General features: G+C 53.0%; 1 protein-coding gene across 4 annotated transcripts in view; it reads right to left on the bottom strand.

Annotated features, from left to right (window-relative positions):
- Nucleotides 1–20,945, bottom strand: part of PAPLN (papilin, proteoglycan like sulfated glycoprotein) — a 39,741-nt gene that overhangs the window by 4,534 nt on the left and 14,262 nt on the right. For 2 of the 4 annotated variants that reach the window (XM_045201998.3, XM_045202000.3), the window contains exons 14-25: nucleotides 16,778–16,858; nucleotides 16,362–16,617; nucleotides 15,088–15,208; nucleotides 14,628–14,775; nucleotides 13,319–13,697; nucleotides 12,503–12,640; nucleotides 12,227–12,348; nucleotides 11,811–11,964; nucleotides 11,051–11,188; nucleotides 10,323–10,450; nucleotides 10,100–10,208; nucleotides 7,895–8,061 (exon numbers count right to left, since the gene is read on the bottom strand). In XM_045201998.3, coding sequence (XP_045057933.2) covers nucleotides 7,895–8,061; nucleotides 10,100–10,208; nucleotides 10,323–10,450; nucleotides 11,051–11,188; nucleotides 11,811–11,964; nucleotides 12,227–12,348; nucleotides 12,503–12,640; nucleotides 13,319–13,697; nucleotides 14,628–14,775; nucleotides 15,088–15,208; nucleotides 16,362–16,617; nucleotides 16,778–16,858 — 1,941 coding nt within the window. Of the gene's footprint in view, nucleotides 1–7,894; nucleotides 8,062–10,099; nucleotides 10,209–10,322; nucleotides 10,451–11,050; nucleotides 11,189–11,810; nucleotides 11,965–12,226; nucleotides 12,349–12,502; nucleotides 12,641–13,318; nucleotides 13,698–14,627; nucleotides 14,776–15,087; nucleotides 15,209–16,361; nucleotides 16,618–16,777; nucleotides 16,859–20,945 lie in introns of those variants that run through there. The other 2 variants (XM_045201999.3, XR_006656600.3) reach the window with 2 other exon arrangements.

The following is a 20,945-nucleotide window of genomic DNA, read 5'->3' as shown; positions in this document are numbered from 1 at the left end:
TTGCACTGAATCTGTAGATTGCTTTAGGTAGCATGGACATTTTAACAATGTTAATTCTATCTATCAGCATGGTATATCATTCCATTTACTTGTAGCTCCTTTAGTTTTTCTTCAGTGTCTTATAGTTTTCAGAATACAGGTCTTTTACCTTCTTGGTTAAATTTATTCCTACCTAGGTATTTTATTCTTTTTGATGCAGTTGTAAATTGGATTTTCTTAATTTCTCTTTCTGTTAGTTACTGATGTATAAAAATGCAACTGACTTCTAAGTATGAATTTTATATTCTTGCTTATTTACTGAATCAATTTATTCTAATTTTTTGGTGGATTCTTTAGGGCTCTCTCTGTATTGTATCATATTATCTGCCAATAATGGCAGTTTTACTTCTTCCTTTCTTGTCTGATTGCGATGGCTAGGACTTCCAATACTATGTTGAATGAAAGCGCTGAGAGTGGACATCCTTGTCTCATTCCTGATCTTAAAGAAAAAGCTCTCAGCTTTTCACCCTTGAGTGTGATGTTGGCTGTGGGTTTGTTGTGTGTGGTCTTTATCATGTTCCCTCTTTCCCACATTTCTGAGAGGTTTTTTTAAAATCATAAATTGTTGTTGGATTTTTTCCAATAATTTTTCTGCATCTATTGATATGATCATATGATTTTTTTAAATTAATTTTATGTGATGTATCACATTAATTTGATTTGCAGATATTGAACCAGCCATGCATCCTGGGAATAAATCCCACTTGATTGATTGATCATGGTGTATAGTCTTTTTAATGTATTGCTGAATTCATTTTGCTAATATTGAGAATTTTTGTATCTATCTTCATCAGGGATAGTATTTCATAATTTTCTTTATTTGTAGTGTCTTTTTCTTGTTTTGGTATCAGGGTAATGCTGACCTCATAAAATGAGTTTGAGAATCTTACCTCCCCTGTATTATTTTTTTTTGAATAATTGAGAAGGATGTGTAGTCTTTGAGTGTTTGGTAAAATTCACCTATAAAATCATCTCATCCAGGGCTTTTGTTTGTTGGGAGTTTATTTTTTTTTTAATTACTGACTTGATTTCATTAGTAGTTACATTCTATTCAGATTTTGTTTCTTCTTGATTCAGCCTTGGAAGAATGTATGTATTTACTTGGGCCCTCTCTCTTTTTTTCTTTTGAGGAGCCTGGCTAGGGGTTTCTCAATTTTGTTTATATTTTCAAAGAACTAGTTCTTGGTTTCATTGATCTTTTCTATTGTTTTTTTAAGACTCTACATTTATTTCTGTTTTGATACTCATTACTCTCTTCCTTCTACTCACTTTGGACTTTGTTCTTCATTTTCTAGTTCCTTTAGGTATAAGGCTAGATTGTTTGACTTTTTTTTCCTTTCCTTCCTTCCTTCCTTTCTTTCAACCTATTTTACTATGAATTTCCCTCTTAAAACTGCTTTGGCTGTGTCCCATGGGGGGTCATTTTGTTTTCATTTTCATTTGTCTCAATGAAACAAAACACTCAAAGTATTTGAGTGTTTGTTAAAATTCACTTATAAAATCATCTTGTCCAGATGTCATCCTTGATGTCGTCGTTAACCTATTCATTGTTTAGTAGCATGTTATTTAGCCTTCACATGTTTGTCTTTTTCTTGTAATTGATTTATAGTTTTATACTATTATGATCAGAGAAGATGCTTAATATGACTTCAAACTTCTTAATTTATTGAGGCTTGTTTTGTGGCTTAACATGTGGTCTATCCTGGAAAATGTTGTGGGTGCACTTCAAAAGACTGCTTTTTTACGTGAAATGTCCTAAAAATATCAGTTAAGTCCATCTGTTCTAATGTATCATTTATATTCTTGGGTTAATCCCTGTGTCATTATGAAATGCCCTTCCTTGTCTTGTTCTAGCCCTGTTTTAAAGTCTATTTTGTTTGATAAGTATTACTACCCCAGCTTTTTGGGGGGGGTTCCATTTGCATGAAATATCTTTTTCCATTAATTTACCTTATGCACATATCTTTTCATCTGAAGTGGGTCTTGTTTTTCTGTCCATTCAGGTACCCTATGTCTTTTGATTGGACCATTTAGTCCATTTCCATTTAAAAGTACTGTTAGGTATGTAGTTGCTGCCATTTAATTGTTTTCTTACTCTCTTTCTCTCTTACATCTTGATGACTTTCTGTAATCTATAGTGTCATGTTTGGATTCCCTTCTCTTTCTTCTCTGGTAGATTTTTGGTCTCTGGTTACCAAGTGCTTTATGTGTACCAGCTACGTTTATAACAGTTTGTTGTAAGTTGGTGGTCACTTAAGTTCAAACACATTTTAAAATCACTACAGTTTTACTCACCCTCTCCACGTTTATGGTTTTGTCATTTTTTAAACTTCTTTTGTGTGTCCCTTAATGTATTATAATTACATGTGATCTTCCTACTTTTGCCTTTTAACCTTTCTATTAGCTTTATAGTTGGTTGTTTCACTGCCTTTACTATTTGCCTTTGTCAGTGAAAATTTTTTCTTTCCTATATTTACTTATTTATATTTTTTATCTTTTTTTTCTACTTAACTCCCTTTAACATTTCTTGTAATACTGGTTTAATGGTGACAAACTCTTTTAGCTTTTCTTGTCTGGGAAATTCTTCAATTCTAAATGATAGCCTTGCTGGATAGAGTAACATTGGTTGTAGGTTCTTGTTTTTCTTCACTTTGAATATTTCATGCCAGTCACTCTGGCCTGCAAACTTTCTCTTGAGAAATCAGCTGACAGTCTCCTTCTTGGAGATAACTAACTGCTTTTCTCTTGATGCTTTTAAGATTCTTTTGTCTTTAACCTTTGGCATTTTAATTACAGTGAGTCTTGGTGTGGGCCTCCTTGGATTCATCTTGTTTGGGACTTCTCTGCACTTCCTGGACTTGTATGTCTATTTCCTTTGCCAGGCTAGGGAAGTTTTCCATCATTATTTCTTCAAATAGATTTTCATTCCTTTGCTTGCAGTCTCTTCTCCTCCTGGTTCCGTATGATGTGAATTTGGTTTACCCCAAAGGGCCCTTACACTGTCCTCTTTTCCTTTATTACTTTTCTTGGTATTTTACTACATTGTTTTCTAGATCACTGATTGGATCCTGTGTTTCATCTAATGCGGTGTTGATTCCCTCTAATAGAGTCTTTATTTCAGTTATTGTAGCCTTCATTTTTGACTGGTTCTTTTTTATGACTTCTCTTTGTGGAGGTTCTGAGTTCATCTATTCTTCCCCTAAATTTATTGAGAACCCCTATAACCAGTGTCTTGAACTCTGTATCTGGTAGATTGCTTGTGCCCATTTCATTTAGTTCTTTTTCTAGAGTTTTGTCCTGTTCTCTGGCTCCTCATTTTGGCAGCCTCCCTGTGTCTGTTTGTATGTATTAGGTAGGTCTGCTATGTCTCCCAGTCTTGGCAGAGCACCTTTACATGGTAGGTACCCTGTGAGGCTCAGTGGAGCAGTCTCCCTCTTCACCTGAGCTGGGCACGCCAGGAGTGTCCCTTGTGTGTGCCCTCTTGTTGTACTTGAGCCTTGATTGCTATTGGCATGTCAGTGGGTGGGACTGACCTTCGGGCTGACAGGCTGTGAGGACCAGCCATGACTACAACAGCCCAACTGTTGTACGCAGACTGACCCCATGGAACAGGAGCTGCTTTAGCAGAGCTCTGGTTCCAGCCAAGTCTGCCATTCTGGTGTGTCATTTGTGGAACCGATTGAATGGTACTCTGGTGTGGTCTGCAACGGCCCCTAGGTGTGTTGGTTCTGGAGGCTCTTGGGAAGGGCTCTGGTGTAGAACAAGGTAGCCACCATTTGTGCCCAGCTTGGGGCTGCCTAATGGCAGCTACAAAGTGATCTGCAGTTGGTTGCCACTTGTGCTGGGTTTAGAGGTGCCTGGGACAGGCTAAGCTGTGAACCAAGGCCAGCTGCCCCTCGTGTCAGGTTTGTGGCCACTTAGTTGAAGCTGCAATCCAGGCCAACACTGGCTGCAGCTTATACCAGGCTTGTGGCTATCTGATGGGAGTTATGATGCAAGTTGAGACCAATTGCCTCTTGTGCCAGGCTTGGGGCTGCTTAGCAAGAGGTTAAGGGCATGCCAAGGCCAGTAGCTGCTTATTTGGGGTTTCTAGACCTTAGGGAGATTTTACGAAAGTTTGCAGCCAAGGCCAACTGTTTTCATGGAAAAGCGACTGAAAGTGGCTTGGGCTGGCTATAGGTTAGGTGGGGGGTGAGGTGAACAATGTTAGCCGGTTAATGGAGAGCTCAGATTCGGCCCCCACCTGCCCCTGCCGGCTGGGTGCAGGGGAGGCTCAACAAAGGAGCAATGGTTCTTGCCCAGAGACTGCCACCCATCAATTCACTTCCTCCCCATATGTCCCTGGTGCTGCTCACGCTGCTCTCCCCCTCCCCACACTGGAGCCCAGAATGGGTGAGTCTGTGAGCAAGTGTTTGTGCGTGGGCCCCTCAAGGGGAGCACCTCTGACTCCTGAGCCATCTGTCTAACTTGGACTCAATCCCTCCTGGTTTTCACAACCACATGTTATGGAGATGACTCTTTCTGGCACTGGTGCCCTGGGGCTGGGACCCCCTACTCCTCAGGGGGACCTCCAAAGTCAAAATATCCCTTGTGATTCTTAATTGCCACACTGTGAGCGTGGGACCTGCCTGTTCTTTCCCTCCTACCAGTCTCGTCATGGCTTGTTCTGTGTGTCCCTAGTTATAGGACTTCTGTTCGGCTAGTCTTCAGGTGGTTCATAATGATCGTTGTTCTGTAACTTACATGTAATTTACTGTGATCACGGGAGGAAGCAAACACATTTATCTGCTCTGCCATCTTGACCAGAAGTCAATTTCCACCCATTGTAAGCCTTACTTTAGCATGCAGTCCTCCCCCCATTATTCTTTTGCAGCCTCAGCCCAGCACACAACCCATCCCAGACTCCCAGACACTGACTGATTGAACATCTCTGGAAGTTAACTCCCTACCCTCCTCCTATTCGGACCTGAAGGGCTGAATGACAACTGCCTTGGCCTGTAGATAGGAAGAAGAAAGAGTAGGATCAGCCCTCAGGAAAATGTTGAATTGGCAAGAGCTGCCCTGTCCTCTCTCTCACTGCTGGTTTTCTCCAACCTCAAGTTTTGTGCCTTCAATAGTCCCAGCTTACCTTAGTCTCTTAGTTTCCCCATATTTCCAGTTTCTCCTCTCCCCCCTGAACCCCGAGAACACAGTGAGTGTCAGGCAAGGTGACAGGAAAACAGTCCTGTGAGCGACAGCTCTAGTACTGCACTGAGCACAGAGCACTGGTCACCTCCTCGTCTGCCTTGTCTAGGGGGGCTGCTTCTGTATTTTATAATCCCCGGGTTTGTAAATTCACTCGGCTGCTTCATCTTAGGACTGCAATGGCCTCTCTACTTAACTTTCCTTTTCTTTCTGGAAGGGGCTCTTGCTCCCCACTTGGCTTAGGCCTGAGTAGCACCTTCCCTAAAGTCAGGCTGCTTGGGCCTAGGGAAGGCTTATCCCTGCTGCCCTGTGCTTCCTTCCAAAGCACAACTAAAAGACCGTGACTGCAAAGGCTTGTCGTCAGTATGATGTGAGTGCTAACTACCTACACGAACAGCAGCCGTTTATGCATGTAGTTTAAAAAAGCAGCACCTTTCCTGTCAACTCTCAGCTGTTGCAGCCCTCGGGCCTATCACAGGGCCCAGAGGTTAGGAGATGCTCAGCATTGTGATTAAGCACACCAGCTCCGGAGCCAGACTTATAATTGCAGCCCTGGCTCTCCTCCTACCAGCTGGATGACTTTGGGCCGGATGCTTATGCTGTCTGGGCCAGTGTTTCCTCATCTGAGATGGAGATGATAGCAGCCCCTTGGGCACACAGTAAGCATAGCTGGATCTGAGTGTTTAACTGTGCTGTCCCACAGCCTCATTCCCTCTCATTTAAAGAGTTGAGTGACCCCTGTGTCTTATCCCTGTAGTGTTTTCTGTTTGTAACCAATCTTTTAGGCAAAAAGGCAGAAGTGTGTCCCTTCCACTGGACTGTAACTGGCTCCGGCACCACCGCTACCCTGCTGCCAACACTAATTACAGTACGCTACCAAACCGGGACTAGGGCGAAGGGAGGCCCGCACAGGAAGACATAAATGGCAGTGACCAGCTACCTGAGCCCTAATCAGTGGAATGAATACGGTTAGGAGGGAGACCACTTCTTGTCAAGAAAGACTCTCCCAAAACATCTAGATTAGCAGCGCGCTCGTCCAGCATGGAAACCACACAACATCAGGAGCACTCTCCCGCCCCCACCCCACAGCCCTCAGCGAGCGAGTCTCTGATCGTAAGTCGGTTCCCCATATAGGCATGGCTACAGCTGATCACAACCAACCGCCAGGGTCCTCCTAACAGCTCTGTTTCTCATAAATCTGCATTCTGGTTTGTCTCAAGTCTTACAATTTTGGTTATTATGTAGACAAGAGGTCAATTTGCTGGGCATGAGCAAAGGTGAAAAGTACCCCGTGTAATAGGGTGCCGTCACCAAGGGGATGCGTGTGTGCACTTGGCACCCCCTATCTGAGCACTGGGCTGGGCCCCAGGGTGCGAGTCCCAGTCACTGTTCTATGGAGCTCACAGACTGGAAGTCTGGGTGTCGGTGCAACTCACTAAGCAATATCTCTACCGTGGACCCTCAGCCTCTGCACTGACCAGTTCCCGCCCCCATTCTGCCAGGCAGGAGGCAGCCGGGCCTGCACCGGAGTGTAATGCTGCCTCTTGTGCGGAGCTGCAGCCCTGGCAATCGTGAATGTCCCGTCCCACAGGCCAGTGCAGGAGTGCCCAGCACGCCCCCCACCCCGGGTCTGTTGCGAGCCCCATGAGAACTGGCTGCAGGCCGGGTATGGCCCTGCTGTCCAGGCAGTAAACTCAGACCAAGGATGCGTGGGAGGGCAGACTGGGCGTGGGGCAGAGCTCCTTGCCCCCTTTCCCTCTGGCTCATTCGAATGTAGAGCTCTTGTGAGTGTGAACGTTAAGCCAGAGTCTGTTTCATCAATTGTGAGATGCTCTTATTTTCATATTTGAACACCTGCAGATTGGACTGAGTGTTAGTTGACGGGGCCTTGGCAATGTGCCCTTAAATTGACAGCCCTTCTTTCCTTAGTGGTGTGAAAATAATGCATCTTACAATGTGGTATTTAGGCTTGTTGACATTTGATAACAACTCAAAGCAAGAGCTGTAGAATATAAGGCTAAAATGTCAGATTCCTGAAAAATGCAAGTAAAATTCTTCCCACTCACAGGTGTATTAGTTCAGGGAAAAGAACATTAAATACGAGAAGTGAAAAGACCTGGGTTCTAGCACCAACTCGGCCACAGATCGGCTGTGTGGCTTGTGGAAACATCGCTTGAGCTCTCCAGAAACCTGTCTCGTTCGTGGGGCGGCGACACTAACCCTGCGCTTTCCTTTCTGGGTTCTGTGGTCGAAGGAACTCAAAGGCGCTTTTCAATCATAGGACCGCGTTTTGCCACCCTAATCAGAATGGACAGATTTTGATGGTCTTTCTGCCTTAAGATTTATAATGAAGTTCCGGTAGATCGTATTTCTCAAAACCAGTCAGTCTAAAAAATGATACTGAACATCCCCTGTTACGCTATTACCAGATTCTGCCATATGCATTACTTCCTCCGTCCCCACTTTGACCCTGCCAGGCGGCGGGGTAACCCACTCTACAGACGAGGAGAGAGAGGCACGGGAAGGCTAGACCTCTTGCCCCGAGTCACACTACCAGTAACTGGCGGAGTGAGCCAGGATTTGGAACCCCCATCCCTCGGACTGCAGTGCCTGCGCCCGCCCTCATTCCACCACACTTGCCAGCTCTGGAGAACAAGCAGGCCTTTCTTACCTGGCGGGACCACCTTCACCTCCGTGCTGCGGCTGACTGCCTGGCTTCCGCGGTAGGTGCTGCACGTGTAGGAGCCCTCGTCCCTGGCCCGCAGGTTGTAGATCAGCAATGTGCCATCTGGGGACTGGCGGACGCGGTGGCCATCAGCCCATATCGGCAGCCCGTTCCTGGAAGGGAGAGGACACCGGAGCGCTGTCCAGGGCCTCGGGTCTTCAGGCCCCAGGACTCTGCCACGCGGCCTCCAGGGCCCAGGGCTAGGAGGCAGAGGGTGGAGGTGATCAAAGACTGTTCCAGAGCCAGCTGCTCCCTCTCTGTGGGAAAACAGGTGACTCGCACCTCAAGGAAGAGATGGGACAGGGTACCTGAAGGATAGAACCTTATCAAAGCGAAGTAACTCAGAAGTGACAGGGCTCACACCAGCCGAGCAGTGACTCGCGTTGCTGTACGTGGGCGTCTTCCCCACAAAGGAAGCGCATGCTCACCTTTAACCAGCAAAGGGCTTGAAAGCAGCTACACGGGGCCAGGCCCTGTGCTGGATGGACTTATGCACCCTCCGCCTCCAGGGCCCTGGGGTGGGGAGGCAGGGGTTTGGGGGAAACTTCCCTGAGGAAGATGCTAGCCGAGACCTGGCCTGAGGATGAGGCTGCAGCTGGCTGGCAGACGGGGAACATGGGGACTCGAGCTTGAAGGGAGGGTGAAGCCAGAGCAAGAGAGTGAGAGAGAGGAAGTGTACACGGCTCTGGCCGGGAGTTTGGGCTGCACCCTGGGGTGATGGAGGGGTGTCAGCCGGGACTGACAGGGCATTTACACTTTGAAAGGATTGCTGACTGCAGTGGGGGTGGAGGACAAGCTTGAAACCAGACCAGGGAGATGGCACAGGCAATGAAGGGACTGGGATGAGGGCCAGATGCGGGAGGTTGGGGGAGAGCAAACCAAGGGTGACAGGTTTCTAGCTTGGACAACTGGGTAATGGTGGTGTCCCTCCGCCTCAGGGAGCCTCAGGGCAGTGGTGAGGGGTGAATGGGGAGGTTCTTTCCCACAGTTACACATTTTGCGTGCCTGTGAGGCACCAGGAGACGGGTTTGAGGTCTGCGCCCAGGTTGTGTTTCATCACTGGGTGGTCCTGGAAACTGCGTGTCTACCTGTTTGCCCAAGGAGAAGTGAGATAAACCGAGGACCAAGGGCAGACCTGGAGGTGCTCTGGCTTCCAAGGGATAGGTATGAGGAGATGAGCCAGCCAGGGAAAGAGCAGCAGCAGCCAGAGAAGCCTGCTGCTGCCTGAGGCCAAGGGCAGGAAGGTCTCAGGAAGCCCAAGTGGTCATCAGAAGGACCCAGGCCGCCTGGGGGCAGAGATGTGTCCAGAGGGTTTAAGAGCAGGTAGGTAGCTCGTGGCCTCGGCCAGGGCAGCCTCCCTGGATCAGGAGTGGATGTGAGGCCCCAGTACAGGGGCTGAGCCTTGAGTGGGGTGGACAGGTGGGGACACCTGCTATAAACAGTGGAGCTGTGGAGAGGACACTGGTGGAAGGCCGGGCTGCAGGGAAACGGGGGTCCGTACAAGAGGGGGGTCCTGAGCATGTCTGCTGCTGGAGCTTGGGGGCATTGGGCTCTCCCCTGCCTGAGTGCCAGGGAGGCTCAGCTCTTCCCAGGATCCGCCGGGAGTGTGTAGGGCTCTAAGTATCCTGGGAGCCCAAGAGCCTCGCCTACTCCTGACATACTGCCAGGAGGAAGAAGGCAAAAAAAGTGTGTGCTGAATGAAGGAATCAGACCAACTGATTTGAGGTAAAAGACCAGTAAAGTCCCCAAAGCCGAGTGTAGCCCGATGGTTCTCAGACCCAGAGAAGATTTTGCCGCCAGGGGACATTTGGCAACAGCTGGAGACATTTTTCATTGTCGCGACTTGTGAGGGAGGCTTCTGGCACCCAGTGAGCAGGAGGCCTGGGTGCCGCTACACACCCCGCAATGAATGCACAGGACAGTCCCCGCAGCCCGCAGTGATAGTGTAACCTGGCCGTGGTTGGGAAACCTGGTATGGGCTGGCCAGCAGAAAAGAGGGCGGGCCCGTGGGCTTCACTGTGCAGACCTGCAGGCAGGAGTGGAAGAAGGGGCTGTGGGGGCTGCCTCCCTGAAGGAGGGTGGACCCCTGTGCTCTGCCTGCGCAGGCTCAGCTGTGGGTCTAGGGCTAGCCTGCCCGGGATGGCGCCTTACCTGGACCATCTGATGTTCACACTTTCTCCTGCCACCACACAAGGAAGCCTGGCTGTGTCACCTTCTGGCACCATCACAGTGGGGGGCAGCCCTGTGATTGTCAGCTCCTCTGGGTCCAAGGAGGAGGCACTGTCAGCCACTACGCCGATCCTGTCCCACCCGTGCCACCTGACCTCGAAGGCCACGGGCCCCAGTCACCCGTCCGATTAGGGCTGCACCATACCCAGAACTCTGAGCTGGACCCATCGCTGGGCGCGGTCCTGCCCATTGAAGGCGACGCAGGCGTAGAAGCCGCCGTCTTCCACAGCCACTGGGCTGATGACCAGAGAGCCATCAGGCTGCTGATGGTGTCTGGGGACCAAACAGAGTCAGGGGCTCCGTCCCACTGGGGTGGAGGTTGGGGGAGGCAAGAGCGGGGCAGGGCGGGGTGGGGGGGGTCTGACCAAAGGGCAGCCTGGCCCCCAGCACTCATTCACTGAAGGTGCCTGGCTTGTGACCCTGGCAATAAATCAGGACAAGTTTTCTGGTACAGAACCCTCTGGGTTTCCAGTTTTGGGTGTACTCATTGCGTAGTCTCAGATCCTGGTCCTGCCACTTTGGAGCTGTGTGGTGTTAAGCCTCTGTGTGAAAAATGGGGCTAGAGTAACACCCAGCTCCACGTGGTTCTTCTGCAAGTCGAGTGGTGGAGACAAGCCTCACACCCACACGGGTCAGCAAAGGTCGGCTGCTCCAATTACAGCCGGAACTGTGTCTGCCTCCTCTCCTCCCTCAGCCATCACCTCTGGCAGCTGGCCTGTTCCTTCTGCCCACTAACCACCCTCTGGAAAGGCTCAGGGACCCACAGGTCTGTCTGCCCAGCAGCTCCACCTCAGAGAGCCCCTGACTGACCGGAGGTGACTCGGGGGCAGGACGGGGCAGGGACAGCAGGGAAGGGGGAGGAGCTGAACCAACCTGGGAGATGAGAGGGTCTGCCCATCTCTCTGCCATTCAATGGCTGGGGGTGGGAAGCCCTCAGCGCGACAGGTCAACCGGATCCGCTGGCCTGGATGGGCGTCCACCACCACAGGCTGGTTCTGGTCCAGGCGCAGCCTGCAGAACAAGCACCCCACAGCCCTGAGGGGCTCCTGGCCGCTGCCTCCCTCATCCCCATCCATGCCTGGGGATGGGCCCTTCTCCCCCTCCGGCCGGATTTATCCTCCTCACACTGCCACCTTGTTCCAGTAAGGACCCCGTCAGTAACTACCTGGGCAAAGTCCAACAGCCACCTCCACTCCCCCACCATCCCCAACCCGGAATCTCAGACTGTCTCCTCCCCACCCTCCACATCTGCCTCTGGGTGCTGACCTGGGTGCCCCCCAGCCCTCTGCATCCCCCATAAACAGTGCCTTCCTCCAAGGCTGCCTCGGGCCCTTAACTCCTGATGCTCCCCCGTTCCCACCGCTCCTGAATCCAGGGCCCTGACCTGCACTGTCCCACCTGCTTGGGGTGGGAGGAGGCCCCCCCACCCGCCAGCCCTCCTCCAGAGGCTGAGCTCAGGGACTCCATAATTTCCTAGTCCTCACCTCACAGAGCCCTGAGCATGGGCCAGCAAGCCTGGGGACAGCACACACTGGCCTGGGGACCCATTCACCTTCCCCTCCTCTCACTCACTGAGACCCCCATGCACCCCGGCCCTTGGGGGTTTGGCGGGGAGGCACTGCCACACTGTTACCTGGTCCTGGGCCGTGGGTGAGCAGAGGCAATGGCCCCGGGGCCCCCAGTACCTGCCCCTAGGCTGGGGTCCTGCGGACTGTGGCCCTGGCTGGGGTCCCTGGTCTGAGCGAGGTGCCTCGTCTCAGTCTCTGATAGCACAGCTGTGTCGCCCCCTGTCATGAGGCCAGGAGGAACAAGGGAGTGGAAGGAAGGGTGGGCCATGAGGCCAGCGGGGGACACATGGAGAAACGGGGCCAACCAGCAGCAAGACCTCCACCCTGGCCCAACCAGAATCCATGGTCCCTGCCGCCAGGAGGCCTGGGCCAGAGGAAGCACCCTAGTCCCTCTGCCATAGGGGTGCCCTGGCTCAGGACCCCTCGCCAGTCCACTCCACCACGGGGCCCTGAGAACCCGTGCAGGGAGGGGCACAGACACCTGTGACGTGAAGCTGGACCTTCGGAGAGTCACGGCCTGGCCTGCTGCCACAGCTGTAGGTGCCAGCGTCCTCTGCCCGCAGGCGGCTGATGACCAAGGAGCCATCTGGCTGCAGCCTGTGCCTCAGTGAGTGGAATGGGGGCTTGAGCTCTGGGCTCCAGGGGGATGACAGCAAGCCCAAACCCCACCCAGGCCCCAGGGTTCTGTGGCCCCACACTGACCCTCCCACCCCAGAGGGGATCAGAGAGGCCGCCCCAGGGAGGGCCCTGAACACACCTGTCAGAGGAGATGGGCTGCCCATCTTTCTGCCACCTGGTGTGGAGGTCCCTGGAGGTGTCGCCAGGGCATGAGAGCCGCACCGCCTGCCCCAGGGCCGCCTGCACCAGAGAGGGCTCCGAGCCCGCCAGGCTAACCCTGGAGAGTGGCACGGCATCAGCACCAGGGACTGCCCCTTCCCCAGTGTGTCCCATCCTGTCATGGGCACTTGAACGGCCAGAGGTGTCATGGGAGCCCAAGCTCCAGAAGCCCGTGGGCTCAGGAAGCCGCCCTCCCGCCCTCCCGCCCTCCCCACCACGCCCAGGGCACAGCCGCCTCAACCTGCTCCTGCAGCAGTGGCAGGGGTGGTAAGAAGCCCTGGGACAGGGGGCGGGACGGACAGCACACGCCAGACCCCCGCCGGGGCCCGACCCGCACTTCCCAGGGCTCTCACTAACACGACACAGCCCCAAGAGCACTGGCAAATGGGACCCACCTGCAACCTGTGAGGTAACATCACCATTTTACAGGTCAAGACACTGAGGCTTGGAGCAGTCGAAGGACTTGCCAAGCCAGGAAGCCCATAAGCTTTCCAACTGGACAGACCCTGGGGTGCAGTGGCACAATGTGCCGGAGAATCCAGGCACCTCTGAGCACCGGCTGTCTGGCCCCCCACGGCCTGAGCTTCCCCAGGTAACGAGGCCCCCAGGCAGGGCTGTTCACAGGATTCCAGGTAAGGGATGGGGAGACAGGACTGGCTGACCTCAGGGTTTTAGCTCCAACAGGCTCAGCTCCTGGCCCGTGCCCCTCCTCCTACCTGGGGAAGGTGAGGCTCACCTGTAGGAAGAGCTGTGGGAGGGTGATGCTGGACGCCCCGAATCTCCACCCTGTCCTCGGGCACTGAGCCCCAGATCCTGGCCCTGTTCTCCTAAGGCCTGAGTGTGGTACACCTCCTGCTGGCTTCCATGACTTCTGCCACCGCCGTCTCTGTGGGTGCCCTGGCCAGCAGCCCCAGGCATGGGTTGGCTGGGTGCCTGTTGAGACCCCTGGCAGCTGCTCATACACTCTGCCTCCGAGGCAAAGTTATTGGCATTGCCGTGGCAGCCGCCATACCAGAAGCGGTTACAGCGGCCCACAGAGGCGATGAAGTACCAGCGGGTGGCCCAGTCTGTGCAGGAGCCGAGGGCGCTGGGCAGCAGGCACTGCACGGGGTACGCTGAGGGCAGGTAGGGTACATGTCACCAGGGGGCCAAGAAGCACCCACCACCCCGAGAGACAGCAGCCCTTGCCCATTTATGAAGCACGCCTTCCACCCTGCCCTGGATCACAGTAGCCTCGGAGTCAGCCTGTCCGCCTCCACCCACAGAACTAAGGCCTCCAGAAGGTCAGGGCAGTGAGCCCATGGACTGGCTCCCTCGAGCCCCTATCCATCCCTGAGCAGAACACTGCTCACGGAGCAACCCAAGGGCTTGACCTTGACCTGCTCAGCAGGGTAAGGACCCAGCCCTGAGCTCCCAGGGGCCTGTGAAAATGCCCAGCGAGGGGCCCACCCTGTACCCAGGGCTCTTCACCCACCCTCTGAACATACCCCGAGCCCCTACCTGCCCCTTCTAGCAGCCTCCCCCCAGCACAGCCTGCTTCCCCCCCCCCCCCTATGTTTGGATGTGACTATGGCTGGCCGCTGCATAAAGCCTCCTGCAGACTCTGACCTCCAGCTGGTCTTGTCCCCTTGTCGGTCCCCAGGAGCTCCCCCCATGCATCCCATGCTCCAGCCTCAACAACCTTCCGCCAGGACTCATCCCAGGCAGGGTGGGGATACCCCATCCCCCCACCCTTGACACTGATTGGCCCTCCCCATCACTGCTTCTGAAGGGCTCTGAGCCCCCAGGAAGCAGGACGGGCCTTCCTTCTCTTGGGATCCCCACCTACGACTCCCCCTAACCCTCACAGCAGCCAGGTGGCCTTAAGTGCAAACTTCTGGAAACATCTGACTCTGTTCTCTGGCCTGGCACCTAGCAGGTGGACAATATATACTTGGAAGAAATGAACGAACAGCTGAGCCTAGGAAGGTCTTAGGCCTTGAGTCAGGGTAGAGACACATGGGACCAGAGCCTGCCCACCAGGATGCAGAAGGGCGTCCACTCACCGTAGTTGGGCTGGCCCACGCAGCCTTCCCCAAAAGGGCCTGCTGCAGAGGCCACGTTGTCATAACAACAGCCAAATTGGGAGCCCCGGCACTCGCTGTGCTCACTCTGCTGGGCCTGGTCCTGGTGGGCCTGGTGGGCCCTGGGGGCCTAGGGAGGAAGTGGGGAATGGGTCTGACTCTTGGCTGGGACTCCAGGCTGCCTGGGAGAGGATGGCAGGAAGAGGGAGACAGACTGTGAGCCCACAGTGCACAACCCCAGCGCTAGGGGGCGATCAGAGGCCAGGAGAATGTCAGTGGAAACCCCCAGCCCCAGCCCACCTCTGAAACTTGGTGTCCTCGGGAGGACAACCCGGGCCAGCAGGCTTCAGGGACCTCCTTCCTCCAAGGCCAAAGCCACACAGTGGCAGAGAGCAGGGTCCAGGGCTGGACTGCTGCCGCGTCACATGAACAGGACACTTACTGTAGACGCCACAGCTCTCGACCCCGGCCTGCTCCTGGTGCTGTCACCACCATAAGATCTTGCACAGCCAGCTTGATGGGGCCCCTCAGCCTCAGACACCCCGTCAGGGCAGCACCCGTACCTAGAGAGGCATCACATAGCCCTCGCCTGACCACCCGGTCCCTTCAAGGGACCCTTAGTTCCAGCACGCCAGGACCCCCGCTCCAAGGCTCCCTGCACTGGAGGCTGACCAGGCAAGAGTCCAAGTGGGAGTGCATGCCAGGCACCCCATCCTGCAGACCCAGACTGTGCGTCTGCCAACCACTTAGTGGCCAGCAGGGAGGGCAACTGTAACACAACAAGCAGAGTTACAGCCCTGGCTGGTGTGGCTCAGTGGGCTGGGCATCATCCTGCAAACCGAAAGGTCACCAGTTCAATTCCCAGTCAGGGCACATGCCTCGGTTGCTGGGCTGGTCCCCTGTTGGGGGGCGTTTTGAGAGGCAACTGATCGATGTTTCCCTCCTTCTCCCCCCTTCCCCTCTCTCTAAAAGTAAATAAATAGTCTTACAAAAATAGTTGGTAAATCCTCAACTCATCCCTCCACCAAACCGAGGAGGGGAAATTAATCCGAGCCTGCCTGGTCGTCTGGCTCCCAGGGAGCGCTTACGAAGCACCAGTGGGTGGGAGCTGCGGCAGAAAGTGTCAGGAGCCTGGCACTGGCTTCACCCCCACAACCAGGGTTTGGGAAGGAAGAGGCAGAGAAGACGGAGCTGAGCCCCTTCTTTGTGCCAGGCACGGTGGGATTCGTTTCATCCTCTCAGTCACCCCAGCCAATGGCGGTCACTGTACCCAATTCTCAGCAGAGGAAGCCAAGATCAGAGAGGTCAAGTAACTTGCCCAGGTCACCCAGCACGTGCTTAGTAAGTGGCTGAGCTGGGAATCATGCCCAGGCCATTGGCCTGATGTCCCTTAGTACCCTAGCCCCTGAGGGAGTGGGAGCCCATCTGGACTGAGAGCTGAACCCAGAACCCCCTCCCCCAACATGCCTTCCCAGAGCCTCAGGCTACAACTCTGCAGAGAAAGCAGTCTTTTCACTCGTACTGGGCACAGGGGGAAGCAGTCAGGGCAGCTGGAGACAACACCTCTGCAGTTCCATTCCTGAGCTCCGCACACCCACCCCACCCCCTCTCTGAGCAGAGAGGCTGCCCTGCCTGTCAAACACCCCCCCACACATACACACCTCCCCCTACACAGGCCCTTCCCTCTCCACCCGGTGAGGAAGAAGAGGCCCCTACCTGCTCTGCTGACAAGAGGCCCCAGGGCAGCCCTGCCACTGTGGCCCAAGAGATGCCGTGAGGCCATCAGGGCAGCACCCGTGGGGGCTGTGTCTGCAGTCAGGGCGTCCCGAGCCAGACCACAGGGGCTGCTGGTTCCGGGACTGCTGCAGAGAAGAGGCTGGGCCTGGAGCCAGCAGGTGGGGGCCCTGGTCTCCTCTGGGGTTACCCCGGGCTGAGGGTTGCTCCTGGGGTGTCCACCACTGGCCTCTGGAATCTAGAAAGAAGAGGGAAGCAAAAGCCATGTGATGTGCCCTCTGGTTCCTCACCTCATCTGTATCCACATCAGACCCACTTCTCTCCATACCCCCAGTCCCCCCAACACCCAGCCTCCACCTCCAGGGCTCTGGGCTGGGGGCTTCCACCGAGCACCTCACCTGAGGCAGGGACCTCCCGAGGGCCCAAAGACATCCAGGGTGCCCTGAGGCTGGTGTGCATGTCCTGTATGCTGGGAACTTCTGCAGGGAGCCAGGGCAGCCGCGGTGGGGTGCAGAAGCACAAAGGAGAGGAGGGGGCTTGAGCTGTGGCCAGCCCTGACCGGCATTTGCTCCCACCCCACTGCTCAGGCAGGGCCTGGGGAACCCCGGAGAGCAGATGTGAAATGAGCAGTTACCTGGGATTCCGTAAGACATGTTTCCCGTGTTTTAAGAGTGTTTAATTACATAGAAAAATGCTAATATTACAGGTTCAGCACAAAAGAAAGCCAGACATAAAATTAGCATCTATGTGTGATCCTAACTACAAAAAAAAAGGCGATACACCATTTTCTTTCATTGGATTGACAAAAAAACAAATAATCCAATTAAAAATGAGCAAAAACTTGAACAAGGAGTTTTCCCAAAGAAGACACACAAGTGGCCAGCACACGAAAAGATGCTCGGCATCATCGGTGGCCGAGGGAGTGCCCAGCAAAGCCGTGACGGGACACCGTTTGGCACGCACAGAACAGCTGTCATCAGAACACCTAAAAGGGTGAGTGTTGGTGAGGATGGGGACAGACTGGAACTGGGACACGCTGCTGGGGGGAAAGCAAAACGATGCGGTCACTGTGGAGACAGCCTGGCAATTCCTCAAAAAAAGCCCAAGAGAAATGAAAACCTGTGTCCACAAAGAAACCTGGACACGAATGTGGACAGCAGCACTATTCAACATGGCCACAAGGGGGAGCTGAGCCCGACACCCCTCACAGGTGAAGGGCAAACATGGGTGGTGCATCCATGTAACAAGGTCATTGGGCCCTGAAAAGGAACGGCGGGCTGGTGCATGCTGCAGCGGGTGGACCTCAGAAACATTCCGCTAAGTGAAAGAAGCCAGTCACAAAGGTCTACTGCCCCTTTTCTGTGATAAAATCCAAAACAGGCAAATCCATAAGGACAGGAAGCAGGTCAGGGGACCTGGGAAGGGGTTACTCAATGGGGGCAAGGACCTGTCATGGGGGATGAAAGTTTCTGAACCTGGGGGACAGACAGCTGGCGGCGGTACAACAGTGCGAACCCACCGAGAACCACCACGATGCACACTTTAAAAAGTTTAACCAGAAAATAAACACACTCAACCATATGTTATGTGAATTTTCACCTCACTAAAAAGATCCCGTATTAAAAGTAATTGGATTAATAGATGAAAGGATAGAAAGAGAATAATGAAAAGGCAAATATGACAAAATATTAATTGTAGAATTTAGAAAGTGGGTACGTGGCCACTCATATATAGTTCTTCAACTTTTCTATATTTACAATTTTTCATCATCTTGTCCAGCTGGGTAAATTTACTAAATATCATGAATTATAACATTAGAATATACAGATGAATTTTATGGTATATGATATTTAATCACAAGGGTTATTAAAATATTTTTCATCATAAAATGTGGGAGAAAAATGCAAAAGGCCCAGTAAAGAAAACCCAGGCAACGGGAATTTTTTTAAGCAATGACTAAAATAAGACGTACAGAACACACCCCAGGTGCCCCTGTGGAAGTTTCTGAGGGATTCGCGGGAGTGCGTGCTGGGTGGGTTGGGGGGTGGCCCTTCCTGCTGTTTGTCAGTGCTTCTGAACTTTTCCACAGTGAGTACATCACTCCACAATGGAATAAAGTTCTTAAAAAATAAGTGAAAATTCCATTCCATATGGACTACATCTAGCCAGTCTCCAGGAAATATTTAAAAAATAATAATAATTCAGAGCTGGAAGACTTCAGGAGATATGCAGGGAAGCCTTCGTTTTCATTTTATTGCCTGTCCCCTGCCACCCCCCGGGCCAAAGTCTCCCTATACTCGAATTCTCTCCCCGGTCCTGTCACCTCCCACCCGCCTTCTCTCAGGCCCAGCCTGGGAATCTCTGCCACCTGGACGTGAGAGGCTCCTTTCTGCCAAGCCCGCCGTGCCTCTGGCTGCCCTTAGCGTCCGGACCCCTGTCCATACACCCTCTGGGCAGCAGGCTCCGCAGCGCCAGCCCCTGCCCCTTCATTTCTGTTGCTCTTTCTGGCACTTGCATTTCTGCTGCCTGCTCCCCACCAGGCTCCTGCTCCCCAGCGTCTCCCCTTCAGTCTGACCCTCAGGCTGGTGCCCAGTCTGTCCCCTGAATAGCTTTTGCGGTGTCACCGCCCAGCTCCAAAACTGTTGATGGCTCCCCCAGAGCGTTTGAAACTCGTTGAAGCTGCAGCCCTGAGCACCGCCCAGCACTAAGAGCACAGACCTGCATGGACCCCGTCCGCCCCCACGCCCTGGGCTGAGGGCACGGCTTTGGGCACGGCTTTGGGCACTGACGTGCGGCCAGAATGATCGAGAAACTGAGCTTTAAACTCTTTAACTGGGATTACCTTAATTTCAATTTTAAATACTAATGCTTGATTCATTTACAGAAAAACACCTCGGCATGTGGGTAGTGAATCTGCTCTATCGACTACGTTTTTTGGAATCTAACTATTGATCCCATATGCCAGCGGGGTGTCAGCATGTGAATGTAAGTATAAATTATATATTGGATTCTGAGATTTAATTTTTTTTAATCTTGTGTAAAAAGAATGCAATATATCCCATTCCTCACCTGAGGATATATTTTATTGATTTTACAGAGAGAAGAAGGGGAAGAGAAAAAACATCAGTGTGATAGAGAAACATCAAACAGTTGCCTCCCATACGCGCCCCAACCGAAGATGAAACCCACAGCCCAGGTATGTACCCTGACCAGGGGTCAAATCCTCAACCCACAGGATGATGCTCCAGCCAACTAAACCACCCAGCCAGGGCCCGTTCGTAATTTTTATATCAACTGAATGTTTAAAATACTGTATTGGGTTAAATAAAATATATTAAGTACAAATCCACTTTTTTCTTTTTTATTTCTTCATGTGGCTCTCAGAAAACTTTAAGTGACCTCTGTGCGTGGAGTCCTATTTCTGTTGGGAAGAGCTGCTCTGCAGCCTAGAAAGAGGAGGAAGCAGAGTTGCCCCCGTAAGCCCGGGTGTCCACTGGGACCCCCATCCCTCAGTGGGGCTCCCCCTCCTGGGCATCCGCCAGTACGCACCACACATTAGTTACAGCACCCGAACCACCAGAAACTACCGAATCCTCCTTCTCACCCATCACGAACTTCTGTGAAGCTCCTAGAGATCATGAGCCTGGAAGTGTCACTCCCACGTGGCATTAAAGGGGAAACAGATACAGCGCCACACACACATCTCAGGGAAGCAGGCTAAACCACTAACGGATGGGACCAAAAGCTATTTTTCTAATTTCTCCAGGTTTTCCACAATGAGCGTACATTGTTTTTACAATTATAAAAGTCACTGTGGAGGTTATTTCTTTAACCACTCAGCCTGGCCTGAAATTCTCTCTCCATTTCCTTTCCTTCTACCCATGCGAATGCCTCTCAGGGGCAGGCTCAGGGACACCTCTTCCAGGAAGGTGTCCAGGGCACTGGGCAGTGAGTGGCTCTAGGGAGCTGGGCTCACAGAAGCCTCGGGATCCCCCTGCTCATGCCCCACGAGGGCCAGGCTGAGGCGCCAGGGGCCCCTGCACAGCGCCCCCACCACCACCGCTGACGCTCGCTTCTCCAGCACTGTGCGTTCAGAGAGTGTGCCAAGCGACTCACCACAAGCCTGGAAAGTCACTCTTACTAACCCCACGGTACGGATGGGCAACCGAGAGTCAGAGGGCAGAGGCGGCTGCCCAGGGCCACGTGGCTGGTTGGCAGTGCAGTGGAGATTTGCGCCCAGCCCCAGGTGAGCTGTTGACTCCAGGCCACTGGTTCTCAGCCACCCTGCCCTGTGCCTCCATTGGAGTCCTACCGCCACCCATCACGGCTCCCAGGGCCCCTCACTAGTGTGTCCGTATGAGAAGGCCCCCCTGCAACCCAGCCCAGTCCCGCCTTTCCTCAGTATCACATCCTCACACCAAGCCAGTGCTGGCCTCTGTGCCCTCCGCTCAGCCTGCAGCTCCCAGCACCCTGGACGCCCTCTTTCTCAGTGGGGAGGGGGGAGGCCGAGCAGTGTTTATGGACAGTCTTCCCTGGGCCACCTCCCTGCTCTGCACTCAGTCTCCC

This window comes from Desmodus rotundus, chromosome 7 (assembly GCF_022682495.2).
Source record: "Desmodus rotundus isolate HL8 chromosome 7, HLdesRot8A.1, whole genome shotgun sequence".
NCBI classification, from domain to species: Eukaryota; Metazoa; Chordata; class Mammalia; order Chiroptera; family Phyllostomidae; genus Desmodus; species Desmodus rotundus.
This window is presented reverse-complemented; position numbering and strand designations above follow the sequence as displayed.